Genomic DNA, 17,584 nt, shown 5'->3' with positions numbered 1-17,584 from the left:
ATTCTAGAGGTCTACGGTTCAATTCTCTGTCGGGACATAAACTTACGACTTCAATTTCGTAGTTAAGTGTATTTGTGACCGTTTAGTAGCAATGCCTCTCGGTAACAGTGAAGGAAAACATTGTGATGAAAAGTACTGAAAATATATTATTGACATTTTTTTTATAACATCAAGTGACGGGACGAACAAGTCGTGCGCCTGATGGTAAGCTACACGCCTGTCCATAACAGCTGTGCCACTCAGAGCTTTAAATCGCAGAGATCTGAGAAGCACTGCCACTGCGCCCGTCACCCTGAGACGTAAGTTGACAAGTCCCGCGTGCCTGTAATTTCACCAATACCCTTACCCTTCAAAACCGGAATATAGTAATAGTAAGAAATAACTCCACTATAGGTAATTATGAAGTTCATCCGTTTAGGTACTTAACTAAATGTAAACAATTTTGAGATGTCTATTTAATGAAATATACATTTATAAAATGATTTTTACTTACTTTCAAATGTAAAATACAAATACTTAGCTTCATATGAAATTGCATGCCTATTTTTTTATCCCTATTGATTTGTAAAGCATATGTTTCAATAAAAGATACATCAAGATTGTTTACATTTAGTTAAGTACCTAAACAAATGGACTATAGTTTTTATTATGAAGCTGCAGTGAAAAAGGTTCTAAAATCTCTCACTAGATGTAACTAGCGGCGGAGAATGTCGCAAAATCCAGTACAAAGATCCTTAACAAAAACACATAGAATTTTATGGATAGGCGTGTAGCTTAGGTATCACCGGGCGCGTAGGTCAATGCGCACGACATATTCGTCACTTGGTGTTATAAAAAAAACTTGACTCGTAGTTCAATTGTTAAGAGTAAGCAATACTACGAAGCAGTACGGTCGTGGGTTCAAGTCTCATCGGGTCCAAAAAGGTTTCTATGTGTTCGATTTTTGTATCAATAATCGTAATAAAAACTTGCTGAAAATGTTCACAAACGTGTGAAGTCCACAACCCGAATTGGGGAATAATCCATCTCCTTAGGGGAGATCCGTTCTCAACAGTGGACCGTGTAATGGGTTGATAATATAAATGATGATGTTACATATCGTACACTAAAAAAGTGTGATCGAAATGAACTAAATATTGTTTAAGGTGGTAATGTAATTTGTTACCTTTTGAGTGTGTTCTTTTTTATAACACCTTACTACGGGACGAACTAGTCGTGCGCCTGGTGGTAAGCGACATGCCTATCCATAACAGTTGCAGTGCCATTCAGAGTTTTAAATCGCAAAGATCTTAGGGGTAGTGCCTCTGCGCCAGTCGCCCTGAGACATAAGTTGACAAGTCTCATGTGCAGTAATTTCACCAGCACCCTTAGCCTTCCAAACCGGAACGCAGTAATGCTCACACTACTGCTTGGTGGCAGTACTTCCCTGGACGAACTCTTTTACAATAAACTCTACTGCTACTAGATTGCAACAACAAACACAATGATTGCTGTAACAATTTTAACTACCTATCTATGCATTTACTAATGCTGTGATTAATTCTATCAAGAATCGCGATCGGCGACATCACTTAATTAAAATCCAGTTTTTTAGTGTGTGTAAGTTGCTACCAAAATAAAATTGCAAAACAACAAAATCTTTATACAATTGGCAAAATTTCTAGCTCCAACAAACAACTGGCTCAAAATTCCTTCATTACTGACAACAATGCCTACAAACGGCTACAAACAAATAACTCCGTCCAATTTAAATAACAAGCTCGCAAAGCTGAAAAACAACCCGTAACCGAAGTTGGGAATAAATTAGCAACCCCCTTTAACCCCCTCCTCCCCTACCTCAATGTGTACATTGTGCAAAATATTATTTGCCTTGCCAGACAATAATAGGATCTATTGCCACGCCCTGACATGTTAGCTTTGGGGAACTCCGCCCAAACTGCTTCGTTACCCCATTGGCTGGTATTATCTTCTGTTTCTCTTTCATCTATGTTCTGCCTCGTTCCCGCGTGTAGCTTTTCCCTCAACGCCCGAGGGGTAAATGTTTTGGTAGGAAACATATACGAGGGTTTTTTAGAGCTTCGTTCGTATTGTCAACGCGTTTCAGGAATATTTTTTACGCGAGTTTTATTTGAAGATGTCTACCTGAATGGAGTATTAGAATTCTCTATATGAGATTTTTTTCAATAGCATCACGAAGTCTTTTAAGTTGGGATTAAAGGATCCCTTACATATGACTGTAAACAGTTTCTTTTGCTCCTTTTTCTTGGATCTTTTTTGCTTTTTTTATTACGATTTTCGTCTTTTACGTTATACGCACTTTATTTTTATCTCGTTTCCTGTCCCGACATTGTCGTTTGAAGTCAAAATATGACAATAGTTAGTGTTAGGCACCTTGGTACTATCCAACTACATACCTGCCTGTAGTAATGAATATTTACGAGCGGTTAACTAGATAAGTATTCCAACTGTGAAGTATACTTATACAGGACATAAGGAAATTTACTTGACTGATGTCCAATATCCTTTTGATCGAAATGTTTTTAATCTAGGTCGTTAAGATCGTACCATATTTTGGTCTGTCTTATTTGGATAACAGACATCAGTTTGTCTTCAAAGGCATTAATATAATGTGTTCCTTAAAGGCCGAAACCGCAGACAAAAGAATAGAACAAAAAGCCTCATGCCCGACACAAAATAAATACCGCAACAAAGTTGAATCGATGAGCACGGAGAGCGGTCTAAATAATTATTAGTCAACGGCCTGAAATTCATGCACAAAGCTCCGACCCGCAGTAATAATAACGTCAATTGTTGTGTTTACTGGAACGTAAACGCGGCCCGGGGCGGTGGGGCTGCCCCCTGATCGAGAGGCGGAGTCTGCGGAGCCGACCCTCTAGTGCCAGCGGACACGTCACAGTCCGCGCCGCGCCACGCGTCACGACGCACCTCTGACATGTGACCGAACAGTATGGAAGATTGTGACATATCCAAATACCGCGAAATGATCATCGAAGGCGATCTTCCCTTAGACCTGCGACCACCGCCTCGCTTGTACCTGCCACATTATCTCCGTGACGATAGAGAAGAATATCCACAAGACGATACCTACGTTTCCGTCGACGAAGACACACCAGACATCCCGCCGCCGTCGATCGATTCAGACAGATACGAAGCCCCAAGTCCAAGCGACAAGAAACCCTCATCACCCAAGAAACCGAAGCAGAAGTCATCATCACAACTTATCAAACCGCCTTATTCTTATATCGCTCTCATCACAATGGCCATCCTCCAGTCACCACATAAGAAATTAACCCTCAGTGGCATCTGTGAATTCATCATGACCCGGTTTCCTTATTACCGTGAAAAGTTCCCGGCGTGGCAGAATTCCATCAGGCATAATTTGAGCCTCAACGACTGCTTCATCAAAATCCCGAGAGAGCCAGGTAATCCCGGCAAAGGAAATTATTGGACGTTAGATCCTTTGGCGGAGGATATGTTTGATAATGGAAGTTTTCTGAGGCGACGGAAAAGATATAAGCGGCCGACGCCTTCTTTGCAGCATGCACATGCCGTGGTCGCAATGCTGGCTCGAGAAGCTTACGCTCCGTTGCTTCCGTTGCCTTGTTATTTGCCTCCTACTCCGTTACTATCTTTGCCGCGTCCACCGCCTGCTACGTTAAGGCCAGTACCTTTACCTCCGCGTATAGCCGAAATGACTGACCCTCGAGGGAAGCGATCGCGGAATGGATTTTCCATTGAATCAATAATTGGATTACAAGACAGTTCCTCAGCAGAGCCGAGGAAAAGTGCGTTTTCGCCTTTGCATCAGACTAATGGTCCTCCAGACGATTGGGCTAGATGAATGTACCTAAACGGGGGTGTGTCTACTCTCGATTCCTTCTGAGATTCCTTTCGAATCATCCCGACGGGGACTGGCGTCCTGAAACAAACGACTGATGTGATCTTATAAGAAGTGTTGACGAACAGTTGCAGTCTGGGTGTAAATTAGTTAAACGGGTATCGAATGAAACCAAATAATGTACCAATAAAGTAATTTATAATTATAGCTGTGTTTTTAACAAAATTAGTTAAAAAGAAAAAAGAACTTTTTCTTTTAAGATTATGAATGAGATAAAACAAAGATTGTATTTGAGATTTATCGAGTAAATTGGATTGTATTAATTTCCGATGCCAATAAAAATAGATATTAAATATAAGAATTTCGTCCGAGTGTTATGAACTGTGCCAAATTGAAAAAATGCAACTTTTTACAAAAAAAAATTTTTTGTCGATGTTGATCAGTTTTGGTTTTTAAAATTAAGTTCACGACACGTTCACTTCAAGGCACACGTCCTTTACATGAAAACGTACTAAGATTAAGGGGAAAGTCTTCAAGCATACGTTACATCTCAATCTAAAGTTGAGTCTGTAACAATACATTCAGATAGCCGCAGTGGCGGTAGCGATAGTCAATACCGTCGGTTAAAAATACTTTTATTACGTAAACAAACATTTTGTAACGATAGATAAACATACAATAAACAAACGAACACAGACATTAAAGACCTTGTCTTTTAATTTGCAAGTGTTCCATTTTTTTTGCAAGTGGTTTTTGTTCAAAACTTTCGGCCAATCCACGCAATTGATTTTTTTAATTTCATTTTTCATTCCATTTCAGTTTTTGTTTTGTTGTATTTATTAGTAAAAAGTTGCAATTAATATCAAAGAAAATCTAGTCATGTGATGTATATAGTAGTTAATTAAGTTCATTAGGAAGTAAGCTGTAAATAAATAGTAAATAGTATAATTATTCTGCAACGCAATATAATATTAAGTGGCCAATGTATTTACTTGTCATGTAGAATATTGTGTAAGTAATAATTTATTTTTAAGGTTTAAAAAATATATTATGAAACGTGCGTAACGTCGTTGTTTTACTTTAATCACATTAAACACACTTTTCTTACAATTTGTTTTTACAATTTTCCATCAAAAGGCTGTTGTTTATATAAAATTTGTTTATTTACTATTGATAGGAATACAAATAGTATAAATGTGTATAATATTTACGGAACTTAATATTAATCGTGAACACAATTTTGATACACAATCCAATTTCAGAAGAATACAATATTCAGTGACAAAGTCATTAAAAATACATTAAGCAAATTAAAGCTACTCAAGACCAATACATTTTTTTTTAAATAAGCCTGTTCAGTCTCATTGCTGGGCAAAGGCCTTCCCCCGCTTTTCCCGTAGTATACCTATCTGGTCAGTCCTTTAAAAAAGAGTCTAAGTCATCCCGCCATCGCCGTCATGGTGGACCGTGTCTCCTTTTTGAGTAGTGGGGCTTTCACTTTGTGGTTATCTTGGCGCACAACTGTTTGGAATGCGGCACACGTGACTAGCCCGTCCCACTTCAACTTTGCCACCTTTCGAGCTACATCGACAATTTGATGTTCCTGCCACGATCCATTAATTTGATACCTAATCTATACACCTAATTAATTTAATAATACACTTAATTAATTTAAAAAAAAAGAAAACTCCACTGAGATTCCAAATATTAATCATTTCAAAATGCATTGTACTTCAAAATTTTCAGGTATTAGCTACACAATGATGGAAATACGATATTAAAATTTAAGAATAATATTTATTGCCACTAAAACTACTACTAACTACTTATTTACTAACTAACTACTTATTTCGTCATTTGATTTTATGTGTAACGCAAAAGGTGTATAACAGCTTGCACATTAAGGAGAAATGAGACGCAAAATAGTAGTTTTGACGTATTACGATCACACGGAAAATATTCTTACTGAAAAATATGAATTTGAAAACAGAAGATACCGGTAGTGACATGTGGGACCCGACACACGATTATCTAAACTTCAACTCCATAAAAAAACACATAATCCCACAAAGTTGTCATTTTTACAACGTCCGTTTACGGAAAAATCAGTTTTATTCGATTATTATTATTTCTTTGAATTTTTTCTTCCATATCCCATAATAAATACGACAGGGGACTATGAGATTAACTTACAGAGAGAGAGAGAGAGAAAGAGAGAGTATATATTATTTCTGATAGGCAAATGTTTAAATATCCTGCAATGAATTTCGTCCTTTGATCATCAATAATTTCAATCAATCAATCATTTCGATCAATCCTTCCATCTTTGCATCCACACGCTTCAAAACCTAAGCAATTCATTTTCACAAGTTTGTACACAACTATAAGAGCTCAGAAAAGTCCACAAAATAACATCATAATTTATGAACTCTAAACCAAATTCATATTATAATCATTGCTCAAAGACAAGCAAGATTGACAAGTCACTACATCATCACTGTGTGAGGCACGAAATCCATACAACCTTAGAAGGTAATCTAAATAAGCAGAGCCCGTGACGCTAGACCAAATCTCTGGATTACTGGGCTTATGATAACGCGAATTACGTCACTTGCGCGCGCGCGTGGTATGGGTGGTCCTAGAGGATCTTGGCTTCATTCATGTGGGCTGTATGATTTAGATAAACAATTGTATTCATTCTGTTCTAATTTTAAACCCTACCTAAATTTGTTATACTATCTTTTAACCCGATTTGTGGGCCGCCTTAAACCTGTCTTTTGTTTGTTTCTGTATTTTGTCTTTGAGTGGTATAAAGAAAGATCGAAAAAAAAAAGTATTTGAATATGTATTACAAAACAGACCGAATATAGAAATTATATGAATTTGTGGATTCTTAAAGTTGCAATTACTTTGTAGTATATTTTGGTGTATTTCTTTCAATTTGTGGTGTAGAGTTATCAAATCATAATTTTCTTTTAAAGTGTTATTTATTCAATTCCAATAAATATAAAGTCTTTCTCGACTTTCTTTCTTTAAAATCTTCATCATAATTCACAGCCCGATTCCAGCTCACAGCTGAGTATAGGCCTCCCGTAGTTTGTGCCATCGTGACGTATCTTCGATCCATTTCACCGAGTCCCACGTTTCTGTAACCTCTTTCGGTTCAGTACAGTAGGAGCTTCATTTGACATCATTCAAACTGAATCTAAAATAATCACCCGGATATATAAGCTGACAAGTCCCATGTGCCTGTAATTTCACCAGGACCCTCACACTTCAAAACCGTCCAACAGTAATGCTACTGCTTGGCGGCAGAAACAGGTAAGGTGGCAATGATTCCCTGAACGAACTCTTTCATAAGGAGTTCTACTGCTACTAAAAAAGTATCATTAAATAAAAACTGGCAAAAGTAAAATTACAACACGAGGAAGGTATCTTTATGTACTGGCAAAACTGGTACAATCGACCAACGAGGACGGTGTCCGTACTGACAAAGATACCACCGAACCAAGACGAACTTAAGCGTACTGGAATACGACTAGCGGGGCATCCGACAAAATGTATGAACCGAGCCTTACCGAGGTGAGATCTTCATTTCATTGTTTTAATTTCATATTTAAAATACGAAAGAATCCATTTGGACATAATTAATAATATTTATTGTTTACATTTTTTATGTTTTCTTTGATTATTGTGGCACCTACAGGTAATGAATTTAGAATTAAATATGTTGTTAAGTCTTCGTCTTTATTCCTAAGATTTGTTATATCTACCACTGGTTGTCCTTAAATAAATAATTCAAAATGGGTATATGATAACATGGGACCTGTAGAGAGCCCGAAACGTTGGTTTGTTTGAAAAAACAAATATACGCGATTTAAATCCGGAAAAATAGTTTCATGTCCTATACCTATTTTTAATTTATTTATTTAAGGATAACCAGTGGTAGACATAACGGTTGACCAACCGTGATCATGGGACCTGTAAAGGACCCTTAAACGTTGGTTTATTTGAAAAAACAAACATACGCGAACTAAATCCGGAAAAATAGTTTAATTTCCTAAGTGTAACAATCGCGGAAACTTAAGAAATCGATAAAAATAGGTACTCACTAATGTCTAACTTACATAACAAGAGTCGAGGCGTCCTTCGGTTTAAGGGTCCTTAATATTTTGTTAGTATAGCCAGTGACCTTAGGTTTCGAATTGCTTAAAGACATAAATATGACAAAGTCTCCTCACTTCACATCGTTTCGTAAGAGAACACCCAAACCGGGGCAAATAAAAACTAGTTACACAGAAATTGTAATGTTAGACTAACAAACAAACAGAGTTTGAGTGAAGATCTTGGTGAGTATATTCACTTACAGAAGTGGTGCTTACATGTTAATTGATAAAGAACAAAAATTGTTTCAATAGGCACATGGAGCAATGATATGGTCGGTTTTATATTATAGTTTAATATCTAATAGTATGTTTTCTAGTGTCGATCCCGTAAAAATATATTTTTTACGTGGAGGGGTTGTTGACCCGCCGCACAACCCCTGAAATACTGGAAGACCACCCGTCGTTGGTCAGCGAGTCCATCGGACTTAAGGCTGCCTTTCCACCAGAGATGTGCGATGTAGCGAGGTGTGCGAGGAAAGAATCCACCAATAGAATCATATAAAATGACTTCACTTTCTTAGTCTCGCTTAGCGCAGCTCCGGTGGAAAAGGGTTAGCGGAGCTAAGTATTTATACATACATAATCTCAGTACAAAGTACTAAAAAAACCGACCTCAAAGGTAAGTGGAATTACGTCTATTTGCTAAGTTTTATTGAAATATCCCCTAGTTCGCCACTATACAGGACTTGACGCTGGAGATAATAAAAATCGGTTATCACTACTCAAAGTATATTGAGAGAAAAACGCCTTGAATTGGAGAAACAGCAAAATCAACCATTAAAGTAATAGCTTCTAAATGAAAGTTAGGCGCTATTTATAAAAATGAATCTTCATGCGTAAACAGCCACCCTTCGAGAAGGATACTTTTCTTCAAAATGAAATGGGACCACAATGGAAGGGGGTACTTCCATTGTGTACTTTCCAACAAAAAAAGAATCATGAAACTCGGTTCACAAATACCGGAGTTGTCGCGTAACATACATACAAAAAAAAACATACAGACGAATTGAGAACCTCCTCATGTTTAGAAGTCAGTTAAAAATAGCGAGAGATGTGTATGAGGAATGTGTGAAAAACGGTGTAGGAAACTAGAGCTACTGAAAGTATGACACTAACTGACACTGACACGTCGCCACCGCTCACCCCACCACTCCGTACTCACATAAAATATCACACCGTTTCACATTGCCTCGCACCGCCTCACTACCTTACACATCTCTGGTGGAAAGGCAACCTAAATCGAATAGCGTAGCTAGGCTGTACTACCGACCGCTCCCCCATCCGCCACCTAGGGGATGCTCCTCTACATCGTGAGGGCCAGCGGTAGGAATCAGCCCGACTTCTCTGGCTTGGCTACAACGAGAGGACGGGTAAAGATCGTGCAGGCAAAATATATATCTATATCTAAAATATATAAATATCTGGGGCAACCGATTGGCAGAAGACCGGTACGACGTCCTAAATATCACTGGATCGACCAAATGCACAAAGACCTGTGTGAGTTTCAAATGCCAATTGGCAATAAGCGGCAGTTCTTATTAACTGCCTCCGTGGCCGAACGGTGTCCATCCCGAACTGCGACGCAGTGGTTCCTGGTTCGATTCCCGGCCTGAGAGAAATATTTGTATGGCCTATATTTATTTCTCTCGAGAGTTTGGGTGTAATTTGTGGTTGTTTATGTGTGTGTCCATGGCACCTGCGATACAGGGTTTCCCTAGTGCGGGGCTATGCTGAGTGTCTGCGTTATTATTATTATTATATAGCGCGCATAGTGTTGAATTGAAGGTCAAGATCCACTTCGGCGCGCTGAGCCAGGGAAGTAAGTAAGTACAATTTAATATGATAATGAGAAAAATTAATGGCAGCCTGAACTTATTGTATTTACCGTGCTTTGAATAAATTAGGCTCTATGTTGATCGTACACGCGAAATGTTGTTACTTAATCGTATATGGCATATAATTAACTTTGTATCATTTGCGTTACGTACAAACTAGATACGACATACGAGCAGTAGACCTTCTTGTGAAAGAGTTCATCCAGGAAAGTACCTACAGGGAAGTAGGTAATCTGCCGCCAAGTAGTAATGCGAGCATTACTGCCTTCCGGTTTGAAATTACAGGCACATGAGACTTGTCAATTCATGTCTCAGGGTGACGGATGCAATGGCAGTGCCTCTAAGATCTTTGGGAATTTAAGCTCTGAGTGGCACTGCAACTGTTATAGATAGGCATGTCGCTTACCAGCAGGCACATGTCTTGTTCGTTTCGTCACTTGGTATTATATTATATAAAAAAACTAATTAAGAATGTTAATATTCTGTTAATTGTATTACACATTTGAAATGGAATGAAATAAAGATGATTAGCTTTGTTTCTTTACTAAAATTTTCTTGTTAAAAGGTAGATATTCGGCACCCATTATTCGATCACAAGCTCCCACAAGTACGACTATCAAACCGTAAGAGCTTCTTTCGACTTACAATACTATAGAAGGCAGCCGTACGGAAGCGGGGTACAAACTTTGGCAAGCCAAACTCGCTGAGACTCTTGATTTTACCGCCTCAGCCGAAAGTCTTTCCCTCAGGCGTGAGTTGCAGTGGTCGATCGCAACGTATATAGAGATAACATGGTAAAATGGGGATATCAACCTGAGTCAAAACCATTGTGCTTACGGATCCCCCATACAAAGTATGTCTCACTTGCTCTCGTGCCCACAGCTGCACCCGCGAAGACCTTTTAAATGCAACAGACGAGGGGCACAGAGGTGGCTGCTTACCGGGCCAAAGAAATATAACACTGGTTTGGTATTTTATCGGTTTTTATCGTTAACTCGACAAGAAGAAGAATGGCTTTTCTCATCGACTGTACGCAATGAGAGTAATTTATGTTAGTCAAACAAAACTGTGCTCGTTTTTAAAAACATTGTGACATGCAAGTTTTGATAACGCCTCGATGTCAAACACAAAATTTAGATCTTCCATCAAATAAAGAGTATTATGAAAAGCATTGCACAATTACAGCTTGCTTAATTAGATATTATTATAATAATGATAGCTGTTTATCGTACACACACATCATCATCAACAACGCGCATGAGTCTTCTTTTTGGAGACTCGGTTACGGGTCGAGGACTTTACTCGTTTACCGAAGATTGTGAATCGTATTCGATGTTTAGTTTAATTACGGTGTTTTCCTTTATCGTTTGCGATAGGCATTGCGACAAAAAAATGACACCAAGTGACGGGACGAACAAGTCGTGCGCCTGCTTGTAAGCACGCCTGTCCATGACAGTTGCAGTGTCACTTAGAGCTTTAAATCGTATCTTATGGGCTCTGCCACTGCGTCTGTCACCCTGAGACATAAGTTGAGAAGTCAAGTAAACTGCCTCCGTGGCCGAATGGTTACCACGCCGAACTGCCACGCAGAGGTCCCAGGTTCGATTTCCGGGCCGGGAGAAATATTTGTATGGCCTACATTTATTTCTCTCGAGAGTTTGGGTGTAACTTGTGGTTGTCTATGTCTGTGTGACCATGGCACCCGCGACAAATGGTCTCCAAATTGCGGGGCTATGTTGAGTGTGTGCGTTATACAAGAAAAAAAAGTCCCATGTGCCTGTAATTTCACCAGCACCCTTACCCTTCCAAACCGGAACACGGGTCACATTACTGCTTGGCGGCCGAAGTAGATAATGTCAAGAAGACCTTTCAACCGTCACGCCATCCATAACAATTGTAGTGTCATTCAGAATTGACTGACGGGACGGCTCGGCAGAGGATTTTCAGGTGACGAAATGTATGCCTTAAAGTTATGAAATTACAGTGGAAACTCCAATGATAATGATCGTAGCTAGAAAAGCAAAGCTGCAGTATGTTTAAGAATACCGAACTGGCCGCCTCCGAAATGCCTCGGTAGCCTTCGGGATGCTTAGGCAGCTTTGAACATGCTTAGGCAGCCTTGGAGATGCTTCGGTAGGCCGAGTGCGAGTATGCGGGGCAAGGGGAGGCACGCACGGCAAGACTGAACTGAAGGGAGACCAGACGCGAGCACGATGTCAAGACGGAATGCTTCAGCATTCCTAAGGACGCTTAGGCATGCTTACGTCGCGTCGTATCTAGGGATACCGCGGCATAATTGCCATCAGTGTGCGCTTGCATGTAGGGATGCCGATGGATTCCCTGCCGAGCCATCCTGCAAAGATCTGAGGGCCACAACGTCCGTCATTGTGAGACATAAAGACTTGAGTATTGAGTAGAGTTCTGGAATACGACCCTTACCCTTCAAAACCGGAACGCAGCAATGTTCATATTGACAGAAACACGCGTCACTTACTAGGACAATATTTCACAAGGAGCTCTGGAGCTCTGGTAATACGTTGGGAAATTAATCTAGATGTCCTTCATACTCACAACAATAGCAAGGCAACATTGTAACGTATATATAACAATAAAATATAATTTTAAAACAAACATTTATTCACCTCAGTCGTTTGTGTAGCTTTTCATTGTTTGCAATTCGCCAATTTCGCTTTTACAATGTTATGTTATTGCTCTGCAACATTGTGCTAAATGTATGTAAATATTGTTAATAGATTTAGTTGATTGTGACAAATATTTGTTACGTACATAAAATAGAAACAATTATAGTTTGTTTAAAGACACGAGTAAGTGGAGATATTGGAAAGTTGTGGTTTTTATAATAAAAATATTATCTTTCGACTACATTAAGATGAAAAGGTCGACTGTGGATCGAGACTAGGAAATGTCTATTAAAAGAAGAAACGACGAACCTGATGGTCCAGCGGTTAGCACTTTGGATGGTTGGGTCGGGACCGCGGCGGGTCTAATTCTGTGTATTTATATGGACAAAACACCGAGATCGGGCGTGAGACAGGCGCTAGCGCCCGCTCTCGTGTGTTGTTGTCAATTGAAAGGTCTTCTTGAATTCATTCACACAAGAAATTCACACACACACGCACGCACGCACGCACGCACGCACGCACGCACGCACGCACGCACGCACACACACACACACACACACACAAACACACAAACACACACACACACACACAAACACACACACACACACACACACACACACACACACGCCACTAACAACACCAGTCTTATCATTAACTTATTTTGTTTACTTAACTTAACCTACAATGCGTTCCATGGATATTGTCGTAACGTTTTATTTATCTGTCGTGACTGTTTCGTGGACGTTTATTTTATCGTTGAACGACTTTCGTGTCTAGTTGTTCCCACTAGATCTTGACAACAATTTATCAGTTCATGGCAGCGGCCTTGTCGTTTGGACGACAGAATCGTTTGAAACTGCGATTATCTTTCGTCACATTTGTATCGTAACGTTCTAATTATCGTCAGACATCTGCGTTCTAGCTTATCCCATCATCACGACTGTCTGTCGTCGTAACGTCAAAAAAGTCGTGAACGACAGTTAAGCGTGTTGTTCTATGTGTGAACAAGTCACGATACTTTATATTGCACAACAATCTGTCGTCACGACATAATAGTGTTCAATTTGTTTTAAGTAATAGAAAGAGAAAGGAGGGTCTGGTGATCAATCATTATAGAAACTCCTAATAAGAATTCTAGACTCTCACAAAGGTCCCTATATAATAATCTTTTTTTGTTTATAATGCCAAAATGTTGACTACCTCTGTCTATACAGTTATCAGTTCAGTTATCAGAGAAAAAGAAACAAGATACATTACGAATCTAATTGTACGTAATATTATTGTTTTACCTAACTGTGAGCTACGTCTTTCTTCCAGTGGGGTAGCTAGAGACTACGGATCTTCACTTGATTACTACGATTACGTAGTAGCAGTAGAGCTTTTCGTGAAAGAGTTCGTCTAGGGAAGTACTGCCACCTTACCTACTTCTGCCGCCAAGCAGTAAGTAAGTAAGGGTACTGGTGAAATTACAGGCACATGGGACTTGTCAACGTATGTCTCAGGGTGACGGGCGCAGTGGCAGTGCCCCTCAGATTTTTGCGACTTAAAGCTCTTAATGGCACTGCAACTGTTATGGACAGGCGTGTAGCTTACCATCAGGTGCACGACTTGTTCGTACCGTCACTAGATATTATAAAAAATAAAATCTAGTTGCAATGGCAGTTGAGTCTCAACAGAATGTCAGTGCAGTGGCACTGCCGACATTCATTCATTCAGTCACTAACGATTGATGTTGCTTTACTATAATCTCTGTACAGAGTACTAAAAAATCCGGCCGCAAATGTTCGTGGAATTAGATCTATTTGCCAAGTTTTATTGAAATCGGTTATCGGAAAGTGCGCAAAACCGAATTACTCCTAGTTGGTCCCTGTTAGAGGTAGAATATTTTTTTCAAATTTAAACGGGACCACTACTGAGGTATCTTTCCAATAAAAAAGAATCATCAAATTCGGTTCACAAATTAGTTATCGCGTAAGCGTATCATACAAAAAAAAGTGGAAATGAGATCCTCATCCTTTTGTTTAAAATCGATTAAAAACTACCGTGGAAATTACAATGCATAGGTATCTTAATTTTTGTCTCGTCTAAGCTGCAAATTGGTCATCAAATAAAATGTAGTTTTTGTATGTGAAATAAATACGTCACCGACGTGCCATAGACTCGCCATTGAAGAGCAAAATACCAAAAAATTCGACTCATCCGAAGATTAGAATCCGATGTGATAAAGTAGCGAAACGAGAATGCAAAGGTGTTTTGAGAATTTCTATTTCTTATTTCGTTTCGGAAATATAAAATCGAACAACGGTCGATCTGACATCCACAGCGAAGAAGAACGAACGAAATGTACTATATCCTGAGAACAAGTAGTCTTGCACATAGATCTTTGTTCTACGGTTTTTACTACGAAATATAACTTTTTCATCAAAAACACCGACCTAAAAAAATTGCTTATCGACTTTTTTATTGTAATTACATCTATTTGCCAAATTTTATTGAAATTGGTTACCGGAAAGTGCGCGAAACTGGATTCATCCCCTAGTTGGCCACACTTAGAGGTGGAATAATTTCTTCAAATTTAAATGGCACCACTACTGAGGTACCCTCTTTCCAATAAAAAGAATCATACAAATCAGTTCTCAAGTCTCAGAGTAATCGCGTACCATTCGTGCAAAAACAAATACAGTCGAGTACGAACCTCCTTTTTGCGAAAAAACCCCACAATATACACTTCCGATAGAATTTCAAATAAGCATTTAAATTTGTAGTATTTGTTACTCTGCGGTCAATATGTAATCTTTGTAGCATTCTAAATACAATAATAGGTATCGCTTAAAGAATCACGCTTCGTTGTGTACTCATATATCAACAGTGTGTATGGGCTTCTGAATATACGTTTTTTCCCCCAATAAAACTGTATTGATATGCACAATTGATTTTGCTTAACGCCTTAGTTAATTTAAATAATATGTTGTGTGATTTTGTCATCATCTTTAGTCGACATTTGATGAGTAAGTGTTGTAAGATGGGACATATCGAGTTGTAAACTCTAACTTGTAATGTGTAACTTCTGTAAATAGATATTTATTATCGTGAAAAGTAAATATAAGAATAAATACGTTTAATATAGGAGAAAGCATAAAATTCATTTCCTAAGATTAAAATTGTTCAAACAGGTATACGAAATAAAAACTACTTAGTTACTTTTGTGTGTATGTAATTGTTGATTATTTGTGTGTTTTAATCATATACCCCCTGTAACTGAGTTATGGATCTATTTTCCAAACTTGTTTTATATTTAGTTTTTAATTATTATGTAAAATAAAGCTATTTCGATTTCCTCAACATGAAAATGTGAAAAATACTTCTGATAAATACGACCAAATGAAGAGAAAGAAGATAACAGTAAAAATGTATAAATTCCAAAACAACGAAAGTAAAAGTTAAAAGAGGTTTCTGACAAATTTTTTCGCTTGTATATAATTTGTGTTTTTTTTATTTGTGCTGTTTTAGGAATGTTTTTATGATTTTTTCACCCTTGGCTTTTATTACACAATATAATAAAGTTGTTCAGTTTTGTCTCTCAGAGACAAGTTCTTTGTAAGTATGAATAGATAATAAATACCTAAAATGTTATTGATATTCTATTCTATATCGACATAAAAAATAAAAGATACAGAACAAATCACCCACTGTGCAGCCCCCATAGTTATACCCTGTCAATTATGCAATTGTATGCACAGTGCACTTGAACGTGGTGCAATTCGTACAATGGTGTATGAGAAGTATGAATTTGTATGAATGTTAAGATTGTATTTAGTAGCAAGTTTGATGTAGGGTGAAAATAATCTTATAATTTATTAAAACATTTTCTTTCTATATCTTACTAGGCAGGGTCAATTTGTAAAGTCGGTGATCATGTTAATTTTATCCTCCCTTAGTTGATCCTCCCACAGTTATAATAAAATAATACAACTTATAATAAATAATAGTAAATATAAATATAAATAACTGCCTCTGTGGCCGAACAGTTACCATGCTGGACTGCCACGCAGAGGTCCCAGGTACAATTCCCGGGCCGGGAGAAATATTTGTATGGCCTACATTTATTTCTCTCGTGAGTTTGGGTGTAATTTGTGGTTGTCTATGTGTGTGTCCATGGCACCCGCGGCACAGGGTTTCCCCTAGTGAAAAAAAAAAATAGTTATAATAAATAATGATCATCATCAACCCATTTATATGTCTCACTGCTGGGCACGGGTCTCCTTTCAGACGAGGGTTTAGGCCATAGTCCGCCACGCTGGCCCGAAGCGGGTTGGGGACTTCACACGTTTTCCGAGGGTTGTGAACCTTCTTCAACGTGCAGGTTTCATCACGATGTATCCTTCACCGAATAGCTCATGATAAATTTCAAATTAAATTTCGCACATAAATTCCGAGAAACTCAGAGGTGCGAGCTCGGATTCGAACCCACGACCTTCTGCTTGAGAGTCAGTAAGTCAAACCATTAGGCTACCACGGCTTCTTAATAAATAATACTTAAAATGGATTTATAAGATAAACATTCTATAAATTATTATAAATTTGCTTTTTAGATACTTCTTATTATTACACCAATTCTCATTATCATTCTAATAGTACATACTGGTCGCCTACTCGTAAAACAAGTTCTAATACAAAAGTGTCTTTTGAAATAAAACTTCACCCTGTATGGAAACATAAACACGTGAGTGTTATGACGGGTGCGCAAGAGTGCGTGGATGGCTCTTGAACACATGTGAGCGATGCTTATTGAGTTTACTAAAGATGTTTTATAGTGTTTGCTAGGGGAGTAATTATTTAATGCGAATTTTAATGGGCGGTAATTCATTGTAGCGTTGTAAGCGATGACAATTTGTTGTATGAACGATTTTAAATTACTTCATACCTACATATTTGACAACGAGGTGAAATATTATGAGGAAGTCAAAAGTTGATTTAAGAGGCAATGTATTAGCTTTCATCATAACATTCCCAACGATATATTAAAAAAACAATTTACGAGTTTTAATACTGTGTGGGGCGCACAATAAGTTTCCGGAATAA

At 38.3% G+C, this 17,584-nt stretch overlaps 1 protein-coding gene across 1 annotated transcript; it reads left to right on the top strand.

The window, feature by feature from the left end:
* Positions 1-2,921: 2,921 nt before the first annotated feature.
* LOC113231073 (forkhead box protein D3-like) lies at positions 2,922-4,030 on the top strand. Its single transcript, XM_026465241.1, has one exon. It carries the CDS (start codon positions 2,969-2,971, stop codon positions 3,860-3,862), a length of 894 nt encoding a protein of 297 aa, XP_026321026.1. The 5' UTR covers positions 2,922-2,968; the 3' UTR covers positions 3,863-4,030.
* Positions 4,031-17,584: the final 13,554 nt, after the last annotated feature.

This window comes from Hyposmocoma kahamanoa, unplaced genomic scaffold (assembly GCF_003589595.1).
Source record: "Hyposmocoma kahamanoa isolate Upper Pololo Valley unplaced genomic scaffold, ASM358959v1 64, whole genome shotgun sequence".
Taxonomy (NCBI): Eukaryota; Metazoa; Arthropoda; class Insecta; order Lepidoptera; family Cosmopterigidae; genus Hyposmocoma; species Hyposmocoma kahamanoa.
This window is presented reverse-complemented; position numbering and strand designations above follow the sequence as displayed.